Below are 16,091 nucleotides of genomic sequence, written 5' to 3'. Positions count from 1 at the left end.
CCGGGGCCTCTTTGTCTGGGGCCGGGGCCGGTGCGGGGCCAGGGTTGCGGGGCTGGGGGCATGGTGCCGGGCCGGGTGCCGGGCCGGGCGCGCGGTGCCGGGCCGGGCACCATGCCCCCAGCCCCGCGGCCCCGGCCAAAGAGGCCCCGGCTGAGCCCTCCCGATTTTCCCAGACATGCCCGGCTTTTGGGGATTTCCCCCCGGACGGGGATTTGAGCCCCCAAAAGCCGGACATGTCCGGGAAAATCCGGACGTATGGTAACCCTAGTTTTGGCACAAAAGAACTGCAGTTAAAATGACTCAGGGCCTTCTTTCTGATCCAGCAAACAGGATCTTCTGTCCGAGAGGGTGGGGGGGAAGGCAACCCTTGTTGAAGGGTTGGAAGGACTTTGTCTTGTTAGGGCCCCAAAACTCTGATGTGTGACCTCTAATAAGCTTTCAGCATGTGTATAGGAACTTCCATTGTTTTGTATAGGTTTTCTCAGTAATGCTTTTGCCTTAAGAATAAATGTACTTGATTAGAAGGAGCTGTGAAGTAATTTGTAGCTGCTGGCAATACACTGTTCATAGCTGTTGGGGAGAAAACACAGCACAGGTGCTCGCATGTAGGCAGACTGGCTTGCTGGGGACCTTACAGTGCAAGGTAGGGAGCTGTGCAGCCTTCAAACCCCAGTCAAGGGGTAGAGAAACATAAGTCTCCACCCCAAGAGAGGTGATGGCTAGGGAACCAGACACCTTAAGTAAGTGCCGTCAAGGGACCCTGGAGGGGAATATGGGTGCAGTTACTCTGAAACTATGATTGCATTTATCTCTTCTGTTGTCATACATAAGGTAATGGGACAGGTCTATCTATCATTATTTTTGCTATTCTATCACTATCTTTCCCTCAGCATATCATACTTTCATGTACTATTAATTAAGTCAACTTTTTTCTGCTGCATTTGGTTAATGCAGTTTAACGGCTGGAATACAGAAATGGGAGCTAGGAACCACACAGTTCTACCCAGCCTCTAACACAGAGGTAGGCAACCTATGGCACGCAAGCTGATTTTCAGTAGCACTCACACTGCCCGGGTGGCTCTGCATTTTAATTTAATTTTAAATTAAGCTTCTTAAACATTTTAAAAACCTTATTTACTTTACATACAACAATAGTTTAGTTATATATTGTAGACTTATAGAAAGAGACCTTCTAAAAACGTTAAAATGTATTACTGGCATGCGAAACCTTAAATTAGAGTGAATAAATGAAGACTCAGCACACTACTCTGAAAGACTGACGACCCCTGCTCTAACAGATTGTATCTACTAGGCCTCAGTTTCTTCTTTTATAATTAAGTTTACAAGTACCATGTGAATACAAAGTGCTATTATCCAAGAAGCCTACAAACATTAGGATTTATTTTTTAAGTCTTCAAGTGTTTGTCCCTTTGGGTATTACCTCATCCACCTTGCCCCTTTAGAGCCATTTATTCAGACTAAATTACTTGCTCCCTAAACTCCTGAAACAAACTTTATCTTTCTGGTTTATTTGTCATGTCATGTCAACATGAAACTGCTTCTTAAAATACATTTTCTGGATCTCTTGCTTAAAACACCACAAGTAAACAGGGGTGCATGTCAGCAGGATTGTAAGGAAGAGGAAAAGTAAACTGAAAGTTAGCCATTTACACAAATCTAACAGCAAAATTAATCTTTGTTAACAAATAAAAATTCTTACCATGAAAAATATCCAAGCTGGAATGAGCATAATAACTGCAGCAGCACTTGTGTAAAACTGAAGTTCTGGAGCACTATAAATGGAAATCAAATAATACAAAAATAAATGTTTTTAAAAGCTTTTCCTTAACTGTAACAGAAAGAAAGCTGTATTACATTTAAATAGAAATCTCTGCACTGACACTTTACAGTGGTCAACATTTTTTTAAAAAATATCAGCTAAAAGTCTCGTGGGAGACAAATTCAAAATTTCTTATAGAACTAACAAAGTTTGCTTTCCATGCTGGCTGAGATGGCCTTGAATTTAATAGGCAAGCTGTTTTTAAAAAACAAATTCAGTTTATGGAACTGCTTCTGAACAACACACTGTAGTGTTCACTTAACATTTTATATAATTTGTTTTCAAAGGTATTGTAATTGTGGATAGGCAGAATTTGCTGCAATAATTGATTACTGATTCATGGGTTCTATATTGTTCATACCTTCATGTACTGTTCATGAGTTTTAAAATGCAGAATGGAAATTAAGGGCCTGTTTCTGCAAGTCTAGTGGGAGTTCTATGCAGATGGAGGGCTTCCAGGTTTGGGCCCCCAGGAGTTATTTTTGTGTTTGGAGTAAGTGACTGTCATTTTAGGTATCCTGAGGGAATTTCTGGTTGATCATGATTTAGTTTCCCCAGCAAATGCTTATGGATATTTTGGATACAAAAGTTTTTCCTCCCTCTCCTGACACACAATCATTTAAAGTACAGTATATAGGATATACCTGTCATCAGCAAACTACATAGAGAAGACAGAAAGTCTTGTCCCGGTCCCACATGACTATAAACAAGTGTTTCCCTGATGTTTCCTGGGACCTTTCTGTAAGCTGTATATTTGAAATATTGTAGATACTTACGAAAACCTATATTTGTCTCCACTGAGCAGCTTTTTGGAAAAAACATTTTGCAAACTGGGGAAACAAAATCAAAACATTTATCTGCAGGCGCCATTTATAGTGAACAGATGAAACAATGAACTTAATGGTAATTTCCATAAGACGGAAAATGAGGTTTTCAATAAAATACTTCCTGACAGTCATATACAACTTCAGATTTACACTGGGTTTTCTTCTATTTCATGCATTTAAACAGAATACTTTACAGATCAGAACAAAGATGCATTCAGAAAGAAGGCCTTTAGTAAGCAATTTAACTTCTTTTGCTGTATATATATATATATAGATAGATAGATAGATATAGATATAGATAGATATAGATATAGATAAAATGAATATCCTATAACATACTTCAGAAAGTTTTGATATCCTGTTTTAAATTTAATTAATTTGCTTTAATTTCCCATTTTATAAACAGCACACTATTCACTATTAAGTAATAAACTTTTTAAAAAGAAACAAAAGTAAGATCAGAGAATTACAGAACACACTATAACACAATTACTGTATTGAACAAAATCTTCCCAGAATTATAGTTACCACAATACAATGTTATTTTATTTTAATATTCTCCCAACTGCACTTTTTTCTTTTAACCAGCTAAGTCTCAGATTCATATATTACTGTCTTTGAAATATATACAAAACACCAATCTACTCTACACATCCCTTATAAATATTGACATACTGCAAGTGAAAATGTTAATTTACATTTTTGCATTGCCTTATTAACTTTTAACATTCAGAAGCAGTGTTAGGTTCCTTTGCAGTTAACATTTTAAATATAAATGGTTTAGACTTTAAATTTTCAAGTGCTTCCTAGAGAACTGAACTAAAATACTCTTTATTTTTCTTTTACTGCTCAGCTGTGTTCTAGGAAACAGTGATAAAAATTAATACAAGGCAAGAATATCTAGCCTGTGATGGTGTAGTGCATTGATATGGGCATTTAGAACAAATGAGTGCATAGTTATTCAGTATTCAGACTAATCTACAACACTGCCATTAACCAAAAGCAGAAGCACCAAATCTGATTTGCAGGTACATAATTTTAAAAATAAAAGATGCACGCAGCCCTCTCATGCCTGCACTTGCATCTGCCTTGAGATATAGACAGAAATGATTTGAAAGAGAGACTAGAGTCATCACTGTCTTGCACCTGGTGTATTTATTTATACTTATGCTAAGTGAATACAAATGAACAAGTGTGTAGAATCAGGCCTACAATCATCTTGTCTGCCTATTTTGTTTTAACACAAGGATATCTGGACCCAAATTAGATCTAAAAGGCAAAACTTTTAAAGGAAATGACAGGGGCTGGACATGAATACTAATCCAAATACAACAACAGTGGCAAGAACCAGTGTCCCCTGTAAACAATTCTGGAGCACAGAATTTGACATTTTGTAAACAAAAATTGCCAGCAGTCTATTACACTGATTATTTTTGAATTGCCCACCATTTAATGCAGACACACGACTGAAGAGTTTTGTAGATAATCTCAACTGCCTTAAACATATTTAAGAATCAGAAAGTTCTCTGCATTTTAGTTTATATATTTTACCTTGCAATAGGATATTAAAAGGCTTTCTTTACAGAGAGAAAAGTGTTCTTATATAAGTGTATCAGAAAACTGTCATGGCTTTCTGATTATTGACTATAATTAAACTCAAAGTAATGATTTACCATGCCTGAAGTTTTCCATTTTCATGTGTTATTTGAACTCATTGTTAACCTAGCATATTAAAATATTATCCCAATAACCTAACTTAGAGTACTTCAATTATCTTATCAGCAACATTAAATATATCTGCTCAACCTTAAGTTTAGAGTTGCTAGTGCTCTTCCATAATATATTAGTTGCAACATACTTGTGCATTACTGGTTTTATGCATTTGGCAATTCTTCCATAACATGGTCACATATTTTATTAAAAAACATAAGCGACGTATATTCACCATTTGAGTACACCAGCAATAAGAACCTGCAGTTGATTGGCTCTGTCCCACCCTCCGCCTGATAGTTAAAAGAAAAAGCTACCACAGGCTACAAACCAGGACACTGCTAGTCACAAATGACAAAATGGTTGCATACTGGTAATCCCTGGTAAATAGACTTTGTCAAAAGTCATGAACAGAGATAATTCAATTGTACATGATTTTGTAGAATAGGAGTTGTTCTATTCTTTATCCACTGTGTTCTGACAGGTCTGGCGTTCTCACCTCTAAGAGCAGTATGCTTTCTATTAAGAAATAATTCTCTGAATACCAAGAATCAATATACTGTATGGGAAACACCAGCTGAACTGTACAGTCTGGGACAAGATATGACTTAGTTTATTTGTAAACTAACAATTCCTTCTCTTCTCCACATGCAACCTTCATCAGGCCTCACCAGTCCATGATGTTAGTAGACAAAGCTGCCGAAAAACCCAGAATGTTGAAGCTGATTTCAGTGGCTGTACATAGAGCTAATCCTCCCATGACAGGAATGAGAGACAGATTCACCAGCAATCCTGTAAGTGAAAAAAATAAATTAAAAATTGGCTTTAAACCAGAGCTGTGTGAGTAATGGAATTTTATGTTTGCTAGCAGTTCCAAATTTAAAAAAAAATCATTTTGGGTCAACACAAAAACTAATTTTGGGGAAATTTCAGCAAAAGGAAAAAGTTGAAAAATAATTGTTTTAGGTTGAACAAAATGTTCTTCTACATAAAACTGTTTCTGTTTTGAGTGTTTAATGTTTTTGCATCTTTTAAAATAAAATTGAAGGTAATTTCAAAATGAAAAGCTGTTTAAACTCAAAAAAATCAAAATTTTTCATTTCAAAAATGTCAAAATGAATCATTGTATGCAGTGCTATTGTAGCCGTGTCAGTCCCGGGAAATTAGCGAGACACGGTGGGTGAGATAACTTTTATTGGACCAGCTTCTGGTGGTGAGAGAGACAAGCTTCCAAGCTTACACAGAGCTCTTCTTCGGGTCTGTTTTTTCCAGAATATATCCTGGTTATGATATATTTTGTACCACATATGCCTTGTGAGGTGTCACTGGAAAAGTCATAATCTGTTGAACATTACTGTCCTGTTGAAATGTGTGTGTCATTGTATATGAAGTTATGAGATTTTGCTATATTTGTTACTGAAACGTGCTGAGAGTCTGGGAAATGCCCACAGACCAGTTCCTTAGAAATAACAAAGGAATAGTGAACACAAGTCTTGCATGTCAAGCCTCAGGTACACAAAAGCAAGAAATTGCAATTCATATGAAGAACTGAATGCAGGGCACGTAAGCAATGGGGCTGCCCAGGAGTGGATTTACCATGAAACAAACCGTGTGGTGGCATGGAGCCCCTACCGACAGGGGGGTCCCCAAAATGCAGGACAAATCTCATCTGACAACCTGCACCTGAGTCCCGGCCGGTGGCGTAGCAGGGCTCAGGCAAGCAGGGCTCCTGGAAGTATCCGGCAGCTGGCACGTCTCTGCACGCCACTGGTTGGGGGGAGGTGGCTCCAAGCACTGCCCCCACCCTGGGCAGCGCACAGAGACCTGCTGCCCCCCTCACCCCAAGGAGTGCGCAGAGACGTGCCAGCAGTAAGGCTAAGGTGGCTGCCTGCCTGCTCTGCCTCCCTCCCTCCGTGCCATGCCACTCCTGGAAGCGGCTGGCATGTCCTTGCAGCCCTTGGGGGGGTCTCCGCACGCTGCCCCTGCCCCAGACGCCGACTCCGCAGCTCCCATTGGCCGGGAACCCCTGCCCCCCCCACCTAGGAGCCGCTGCCAGAGGGGGGTGTGTGCCAGTGGCTTTGGGAGCCGCGCCGCCTGAGGTAAGCGCCACCCCCCTGCCGCACTCCAACCCCCTACCCCAGCCAGAGCCTGCAGCCTGCACCCAAACTTCCTCCCAGAGACCGACCCCTCACCCCTCCCGCACCCAACCCCCCTGCCCCAGCCTAGAGCCCTCACCCCCTCCTGCACCCCAAGCCCCTACCCCAATCAAGGTACCTCACTTTATTTTAATTTACTTCCCATTACTTATAATATAGGAGGAGGATGAAGAAAAAAGAATGAAAAAGGGGGGCATAAGAGAATGATCTTTTTCTTGGCTGGGTCGCGGGAGGGGGCAAAAATGAATTTGTGCACAGGGCCCCACTAACTCTAAATCCGCCACTGGGGCTGCCTAACCCCAGGACATAGTAAGGGTTTTTCCAACACCTGGAGGAGAGTATAAAATAAGGAACAGTGACATCAGGCCCCCTCTCCTCCCCAACCTATACTGAAGGCAACAAGATCACTTGGAAGACAAAGAAATATTTGAACTGGGAGAAGTGGTCCTAACTGGAAGAGCTTCCCAGTTAGCACAGACTGTTGTAGGCTTTTGGGTCAGAGAAACCTTCAAATCTGACTTAACTTGATAAACTTTAGGAATTAGACCGCGATTTTATCTTGAATTTCTTTCTGTAACCAATTCTGATCTTCTATGATTATGCCACTTATAATTACTTAAAATCTATCTTTCTGTAGTTAATGAACTTATTTTAATGTTTTATCTAAGCCTGTGTGGTTTTGACTGAAGTTTGGAGAATCTACTCAGGTTACAAAGGCTGGTGCATATTAATATTAATATGCATTTTGGGAAAGACAAACTAATGAGTTTACTCTGATCAAAGGGATCTTAAGCAGTGTAAAATGGTCATTTCTGGGGTACAAGTCTGGACTAGGAATATGCAGGTGTCGCCCTGTATGTAATTCAAGAGTGGTTGTGCACAGCACTCTGGTATATGTCTAGGGGTGACTTGCATGCTAGATGGCTGGCGTGAGTGGGCAGAGTGGCAGCTCACAGAACAAAGCAGGGCATAGTGCACTCCAGACCGGAGAGTTAAGAGGGCACAACGATCCAACAATCCAGATTGTACTGTGGGGCATGCCACAATTACTTCACCCACCCTGTCTTTCTAAAATGAATAATTGTGACAGAGAGGGTTTTTTTCTGAAAACAATTCACCTAACCAGAAAGAAAATCACAAAGTGTTTCAGTGACGCTGAATCTGCATTTTTCAGTGAAAAAAGTTCCAGCCAAAAAAATTCATCCAGCTCTACTTTACATTACTGTACTTCCAAAATGACATGCGTCAGATAATACAAATTTAGAAAAAATTAATGAGCTACATTTTAACTTGTTTAGTAATGACTCCTCTCATTTCAAAACTAGTGGATATTTTAGTTTCAATCAAAGGAGATTTCAGACAAGCTGTTGACCTGCATTTAAAGATATTATAGGTGTACTGAGTTACCAGCACATCTGCCCTGCAGAGGTAAATTAAAATGTATCTTCTCCAGTCTTGGTTTTCTTGTCAATGTCCTCAAATGGCAGAAGAAATTAATATTTGCCCTCCTGCCCTGCGATTGTGCTAATCCTCCTTCCTCTGGCTTCATTCAGTCCTCTCCCCCACAGACTTCATGTCAGGAAGAATGCACATTGCTGATCGGGGCAAGGTCTCTCGAAGACTAGAAGACTAGAATGCAATTGCAATTCAGTGGTGATTATGAAAAAGCATGTAAGAGGCCAGTTTTATTTTTTAGCCTCAGGCTGGACACAGTGAAGACACTCAAGATTTTTAAAATGCTTGTCAGATCAGCAGCTTTCCACATGGGAGAAACATATACATAAAGTTAATTTTAAAAAAATGTACCGTATATTCTTGTTCATAAGCCAAATTTTTTTAGTAAAAAAGGGAAGCACCAGAGAAGGGGGTCGGCTTATGAACGGGGATAGAGAGAGAGAGGTGGGACACAGCCCCTCCCCCCAACAGAGGGAGCAAGGAGAGGCAGCACAGCCAGCAGAGCAGAAGGGAAGAGGCAGGGCCAGAGTCTCTCCGCTTCTGGTCATGCTGCTCTCCCCCCAGCCTCCGAAGCAGCTGCAGCTCCGGGGTTGGCCGGCTGCAGCCATGCCGCTCGGCCCCGCCCGCTGCAGCCATGCCACCTGGCCCAGCCCACTAGAACATGCTATGGCTGCGCCGCCTAGTCTGGCCCGCCGGAGCAGGCTGCGGCCGCGCTACCCAGCCTGCCAGAGCAGCTCCAGCCAGCTTAGAGACATCCTCCCCTGGCCCTCCCAGATAAAGTGGGAAGGGATGGGTTGGGGAGAGTGTGGGGGTCCCAGGCTAGGGGTGGGGTCATGTGGGGGGTGGTCACAGGGGTTACTGCCCTGACTCCCAGCTTCTCCCCCCCAAAAAATTTTTTCCCACCAGTTGCTGTCCCAGCCCGTCAGGGTAAGCAGCTGGCGCGCCGGGACACTTTGTTTACTTAGGTTTACCTCCATGCCTGCGGACGCTTGAGGTAAACAAACCATCTCGGCCGACCAGCAGCATATCCTGATGGCCTGGGAGCCAAAGTTTGCTAACCCCTGAATTATAGGGTCGGCTTATGAACGGGTTATAAAAATTTTCCATTTTTACTTATCCATCTTGGGGGGGGGGGGTCGGCTTATAAACGAACCGGCTTATGATCGAGTATATACGTATCTAAAAAATTGTAACGGTATTTTTTTTTGGTCAAATAAGCAAATTTCCAACCAACACTGTCTTTTGACAAATTACTTTAAAAAAGGTCCTTGCCTGCTCAATTTACAGTTTAGACTCTGTTCAATAAGGACAATTTTTCCAGCTGCATTAATCACTAAACAACTCAGATGGAATCTCTTTGTCAATCGCCAAATAGCCCACATTACATTGCAAAATGATTACATTCCAACAAACTACTTACCAGTGTATTCCCCTAAAATCATCCGGGACATAATGACAGTAAAAATAGGTGCAGAGCTTTTAACTGTTTCAGCAAATGAAACAGCCACATTTTTCAAGCTTACTAGACCTAAAACCACTGTTGCAAACCTGAAAGAGACACATACAAAGTCAAGCAGAGACAGTAAAACAATGCTTAAAAGGCTTATTTTAGCTTTAGATGCTTAAACATAATTTAGTTACTGCGCCACAATATACACATTTGTGGTATAGTAACTAAATTATGTATGCTACATTTAGCTTCCTATTTCATCAGAATGAAAGGTAGCTTCCATTCAGTTTCCTTTTAAATCATAAAACATAACAGTGCTGAAAGACTGTTTAATAGCTGTTCCCAGTTTAGTAAAAACCCATTTAGACTTGAAGTGAAGGTGAGCCCAAACAGATGTTCCAATAGCCTCTCATCAGGCATGATATATAGTCCTGCTCTATCTAAGGCTAGAGCAAATACTTTCTTTTAAAGATGTAAGTTTAAAAACAACATGTAATTTTATAAATATTTTAAGTAACTTCTGATACAAATTGATAGGAAAGGATAATAGGAGGACACAGCAACACCACAATAAGTAGTAATAATCAGAACAACTGGTAGTCCTGAATGAAAACAAAGTATTAGTCTTAAAGAGAAGAGAAACATCACATCACCAAAAGAAACTATTAAGAAAAGAGAGAGGGTGTGGTTTTTTTTGTTTTTGTTTTGTTTGTTTGTTTGTTTTTTGAGATGATGGATTAAAACCAATGGAGTGCAAAGAAAGTTTCAAAGACTTGTTGTCAGAAGAAAAGAGGTGTTTAGAAAGAGCAACTGAAGGATGGATGGATCATTGTGAGATTTCTGAGAAAATGTTTTGTATGAACAATGCCCTCTGCCCTTCTCATGAAGGAAGAAGAGACGTGAAAGTGGGTCTCCTGCAAGGCAGTACACAGTGCTACCACCTATACTGCCCCCCTGGAAATATTTAACCATTTACCTCATCAGTCCAACAAACAGCATTGTCATGATGAAATTGGGAGGGTAAGAGATACGTGTTTTGTGCTGGTACAAACAACATGGAACAAACATTTTTATGCAGCCAATGAAAGTGGTTGAAAGCATCTGAACAGCACCTAAGGAAAAATGAGAAACCAAGAGAGGTCAGAAGATGAATACGGCATTGAGTACCAAGCTATCCTAGATACCAAATTAGATCAATTTAGTTTCAGAGATCTTTGGTAGGTGTCAACAAATATAGATGCTTATCTCTAAGCTTCATAAAATTCTAGTAAAAACCCTTTCCCTCTGAAACGACCAGCAGGATAAGAGACAAAGATTAGTTCATAGTTACCATGCCCCTCTATTCCTTAAAAACCAGGTATGTTAGCAACAACTATTGTTCATGGTCATATGAAGACCAAACCTTTGCAATTCAGCGAGACCTTAGATCCGTGTAGGTCTCTGGAGATAAGAATACAAACAATTTATTTAAAATTAGACTTTAAGTTAAAAAAAAACAACAACCCTAAAAACACAATTTTACCACTCAATAGACTACAAAGTTTCATTGTATACAAAAATTATATATCACTCCTCTTTAAAGCGTTTTACAAACATTACCTTACAAATCTTCACAGAATCCCTATGAAATAGTTTTATCCCACCTTCCAGAGGGGGAAACTGAGGCACAGAGATTTAGCAGAGTCACTAAAAGCCAGAGGGAGTCCATGTCAAGGCCAAAATTACAGCTTAGGCATTCCTAGATCCCAGTCCTGTGCTTAAAACACTTGACCATGCTGCTCTCACTCTGAACAAACCACTCATCAGTTTAAGTCTATCACACAGAATCTGACACTCAAATATTTTATTGGAACTGAAGCTTATAATGAAAATCATAATTACCTAGCATGCTGGGCTCTCCTTCCAGCAGTGAAAGAATGTATTTGTTAAGAAAAAGGGTACAAAAGCTGAAGAAAAACCACAACGTGAGGTAGATCAGAGCATGAGAATTCCAGATGCCCAAGTCCGACTCAATGACTGTAGTCTCGGTGATGGTTATTTTCAGTACATTTTCTTCTGGTACACTGTCACTCCTGGCAATTACAAATTTCTCACTCCTGTTAGCAAAGAGGGGGTCCAACTGAAATAATGATTTCCCCTTTGACTTTTCCTCAAGGACAGGAGGATCAAAGTCCACCAGAGTCTGAGTGTTTGTTACAGACGACATGTTGATGTCAGGAGACTACTGTTTGGTCTTAACATAAAGCAACATTGACTTAGTACTGAACCGCACAGTGAAGAGACAAAAATAATGTCATGTAATTAATCTTTCAGCTCCAATGGTCCACAGAAATTTATTTGGTCCTCCAGACAGCATCTTCTTTAGAAATAAACTTCACATACTTCCTTCCAGTGGTCAACTGCATTTTCTGAAGATTTAAAAAGAAGGAAAGAGTTCAAAGTTATCTGAGTACACTTTCATTTTCTGAATATTTCACATCACAGAAATGCCAATTTCATCTGCAGCTTATGAAGAGGATAAAGATTTGTATTTATTGCATTTTTTAAAAATTGATTTCTCCCTGCTAGCATGATCAGGATATCAAGTCCTAGAAGAAAATCTTGCCTAAACATAGCTTTTGAAGTGCTCAAGATAGCACAGACAAAATGAAACCTCAAAGGTATGTTTTGTTTTAAAGGTTTCCTCTCCATCAAAATATATTAAGTGAATACCTCCATTTTCAATTAGAGAATCTATTCTTATTCAATGTGCTGTTCTCTATTCTGCTTATTCATAAATTCCAAGGTCAGAAAGGACCATCGTGATCATCTCTCTCACCTCCTGTATAACACTGGCCATAGAACATCCCCAAAATAATTCGTAGAGCAGAGCTTTTAGAAAAGCATCCAATCTTGACAACCAATTGGTGGAAAAATCTCCATGTAAGAGTCAATCACTACTTTACAACTCAGTTATCGACAACAGGGCATGTGTCTTCATTTCTATTCTCTGATGAGTTACACAAAGTCTGGTGAACCACAGAAGAATTCAGGGTACGTCTATACTTACCTCCGGGTTCAGCGGTAAGCAATCGATCTTCTGGGATCGATTTATCACGTCTTGTCTAGACGCAATAAATCGATCCCGGAAGTGCTCGCCGTCGACACCAGTACTCCTGCTCCGCGAGAGGAGTACGCGGAGTCGACGGGGGAGCCTGCCTGCCACGTGTGGACCCGCGGTAAGTACCTTGTAGTTCGAACTAAGATACTTCGACTTCAGCTACGTTATTCACATAGCTGAAGTTGCGAATCTTAGTTCGAACTGGGGGGTTAGCATGGACCAGCACTTAGTGAGTAAAAGAACAAGGAACAACACTCTATGCTGTCTGTTCTTCCAAATAAACTATGTGACATATTCACAGTAATGCAAGTAATCTGTTTTCACAAATAGGGTCCAAAGTTTGCAGCAAGGGCTAAATTGTTCTATAGTAACTTTTTACCATCAGCATAAAAAGCCACGAACAGATTTACTTTTTTAGTTTGTAGTCTATATTCTGTGAGTGGGGGAGAGTGAAGACAAGAGAACAGCTCAGGTAGAAAGGAAATGAATTATAGGTGGGGCCTTTCATGGAGAAGCTACTGGTTCCAAACAAGTAGTTCCTACATGAATGAGCAAGTTGGAAAGGTATATTTAGAGCAATGACACAGACTGAGGCTCGAGAGCCACAAGTAGCTCTTTACTGTGTCTCCTGCAGCTCTTTGCAGCGCATGATGTTAAAACATTGTGTGATTTAATTATTAATCAAACTAAGTTATAAACAAACAGGATGCATTTACTAGGTTATTAACCAATTGTAGTTGATAAAATAATAGCAAAATGACTGACCAAGTACTATGAGAATAATACATACATATACACACACACACATATATATATATGCGTACGCACGCACACGCAGACACACACACACATATAAAATGGTAAATGAAACAATGAATTCACATTACTGTGGCTCTTTTGAGTAATGTTGATCGCTAAGTTGGCTCCTGAACCACTGGGTCTGAGTATCACTGATTTAGAGTATCAGTGGCTCTGAGGACACTCAACTGATTGAAGAGTTTAAAAAATGCCACTATTTGGTGGCAGGTTACCATGGGCATCTGGGAAACAATGTCTGCAATGAGGTCGTTATACAACAGTGCATCTGAACAATGGCAGCACAGCAAACATACACAGCAAGTACAAAACCCACAGGAGTTAGTAAGAGCTAATGGACCTGCACTGGTTTTTAATAGGAAAATGTTTATTCAGTAAATTGGCCAGGATAGACATTTGCTTTCTTCTCTTTTTTTTTAAGCCAGACTTGACATGGGCATTACAAAACCTTTGATAAATGAGACTGAAAAGTTAATAAGTTTTACTGTATCATAGCTTTTGTAGTCCCACTGAACTTCAACTATTCTGTATTGAAAGTTTCTACTTCACAGATATTACTTTTATTCTGTAGCAAAATGGACCTCCTCCTATCCACCACTGCGCCCTTTTCCTCCTACCAGCAGCAGAACACCCATTGTTATGAAAGAGTGCTAGGGTACTGGCCCTTCCTATACTGATTCCTGTACCTCATATATTCATGTTGATCTAAAAATGCTTTTAAGGTGGTTAATTTCACTTATGAGCTAAATACATTCAGTATTATTTTTTTAAACAGACAAATTGCTTAAGAGTGCTGCAGCACAAATTTTGGGCAAACTCCTTTCCTCTCTAAGTCTGACACTTTGAAGCACTGAGTTTTACATAATTGTAAATTCTATAGTAATACTGAAAGCCTCCTTCCCCTTTGATTCAACTAGTTCAGCCTGGATAAGCCCACATGCACCCTCCAACATTCAGGCAGAACAAGGCCATGAAATTGTAGGATCTCATGATCTGAGGATGACTAATTTCTGCAGCTGTTAGCGACCCGGAACTGCAAACATTTAACATTTCCCTGGGAAAAACTGAACATTTTCTTTTGTTGTACAGTGATACATTTAGGCTTGGTACTGATCTCTCTCTCTCAGGTACTTATAAGTTACCCCATTACCGCAGTATCTGAGAACCTAACAATTGGATGACTTGGCCTGACCAAAGGAAATGAATGGCAGAAATCTCACCAAAAAATATGTCTAATTCTAAAGCTCACTAGCAGGAACACAGTTCATATCAGCTCTAGTCATTATCTGCTGATTATAAATTTATTAAGAATAGCATCAGAGGGATAGCCGTGTTAGTCTGTATCCACAAAAACGAGGAGTCCGGTGGCACCTTAAAGACTAACAGATTTATTTGGGCATAAGCTTTTGTGGGTAAAAAACCCAACTTTTTCAGATACATGGAAAGATCCCATGGAAAGCTTATGCCCAAATAAATCTGTTAGTCTTTAAGGTGCCACCGGACTCCTCATTGTTATTAAGAATAGCATCAATTTTCCAAAGGTTTCAGGGAGACAGCTAAAATATTTGGGAAAAATAAGGGATTCATAAAAATCAGGGAAAGTGGTTTGACTGACCAGCAAGCTTTGGAATATCTGCAATTCTAGTAACTCCTGCCTCAAGTTCAATAAGGAGCTAGCCAGTCAACAAGCTTCCCAAAACACCCGTCAGCATAGTGAAAGACACATCCCTGTTCCACAGCGATCCACAATTGGGGGAACCTACAACAGTGTCTCTGAGGAGAGACACATGAAATACTAGAGGTGGGGATGGGAGGTAAGCTGCTTCAACTGCTAACTGGTTCTCAGTAAATCTGTGTTTTATTGTACCTGTGCATAAGCTTTGAGAACCTTTTCAACCACTGTATCCTTTCTCATGGAACTCCCTTGATTAAATTTACAGTGTACACTGCTGAATCAGTAAAGAATAGGCGCTCAGTGAACCATAATGTAGTGAAAATTTAGTTCTAGTACTAGTCGCATTGACTTCAAAAGCATTACCTTCCTTGAGCATAGTTACAAATGTGGAAGTGTTCACAGATGGGACCCTAAATATATTTACAACCTGACAACCAGTGAAACATGTACGGGAAACCACATTAATGCAATGGTGAACAAACTAAAATAGGCTACAGCAGCTTCTAGCCAAGAGAGATATTAAATGTCATAAAATATTTATCTTTATCATTCATAGCCATTTAATGTACAGCAGAGTTGGACTGAGTCTCCTGTTTTAAGAACAGTACTCTGTTTATTGAGCTGTTAATGAAGATAGGGAATCCAAGATTGAGTTCTTTGCCACATATAAAGTAACTGTGTCCTCCCTTCAAGAACTTGGTTTTAAAGGCGGGGGGGGGGGGGGTGGCAAAGAACAAAAACCATGGAGATTACACAGCAAAACATCTTCCTAGGGCAATATGCTGGTCTCTGATCAGGGAAGATTTCACTCGTTGAATTCCTATTACTGCAAAATAGACTTATTTTCATACAAATGGGATTTTTTTTAAATATAAGTCAATGGAATAAAAGGGAATGATGTAGAGTGGGGGAAAGCAATGTGTCAGTTACTCACTATAAAGCAATTATACTATAGTAATATTCAGCTATTTCTGCACAAGCATTTAATTTGCAAGGGATTAAAAAGACACCAAAAAATTCCTCACTCTCTGGGCTGGAGGTGGGCTTCAACTGTCTTCAGAG

The 16,091-nt window shown here is 40.1% G+C and overlaps 1 protein-coding gene across 1 annotated transcript in view; it reads right to left on the bottom strand.

Moving 5' to 3' along the window:
- LOC117867859 (solute carrier family 35 member E2A-like) overlaps positions 1 to 16,091 on the bottom strand; it is a 29,248-nt gene that overhangs the window by 5,581 nt on the left and 7,576 nt on the right. The window contains exons 2-7 of the mRNA XM_034753231.1: positions 11,320 to 11,846; positions 10,415 to 10,550; positions 9,409 to 9,536; positions 5,049 to 5,169; positions 2,617 to 2,670; positions 1,721 to 1,793 (exon numbers count right to left, since the gene is read on the bottom strand). Coding sequence (XP_034609122.1) covers positions 1,721 to 1,793; positions 2,617 to 2,670; positions 5,049 to 5,169; positions 9,409 to 9,536; positions 10,415 to 10,550; positions 11,320 to 11,644 — 837 coding nt within the window. The 5' untranslated portion in view covers positions 11,645 to 11,846. The remainder of the gene's footprint in view (positions 1 to 1,720; positions 1,794 to 2,616; positions 2,671 to 5,048; positions 5,170 to 9,408; positions 9,537 to 10,414; positions 10,551 to 11,319; positions 11,847 to 16,091) is intronic.

The sequence above is a fragment of the Trachemys scripta genome, chromosome 19 (assembly GCF_013100865.1).
Source record: "Trachemys scripta elegans isolate TJP31775 chromosome 19, CAS_Tse_1.0, whole genome shotgun sequence".
Classification (NCBI taxonomy): Eukaryota; Metazoa; Chordata; order Testudines; family Emydidae; genus Trachemys; species Trachemys scripta.
Note: the sequence above shows the minus strand (reverse complement) of the source record. Positions and strands in the feature narration are given on the sequence as shown.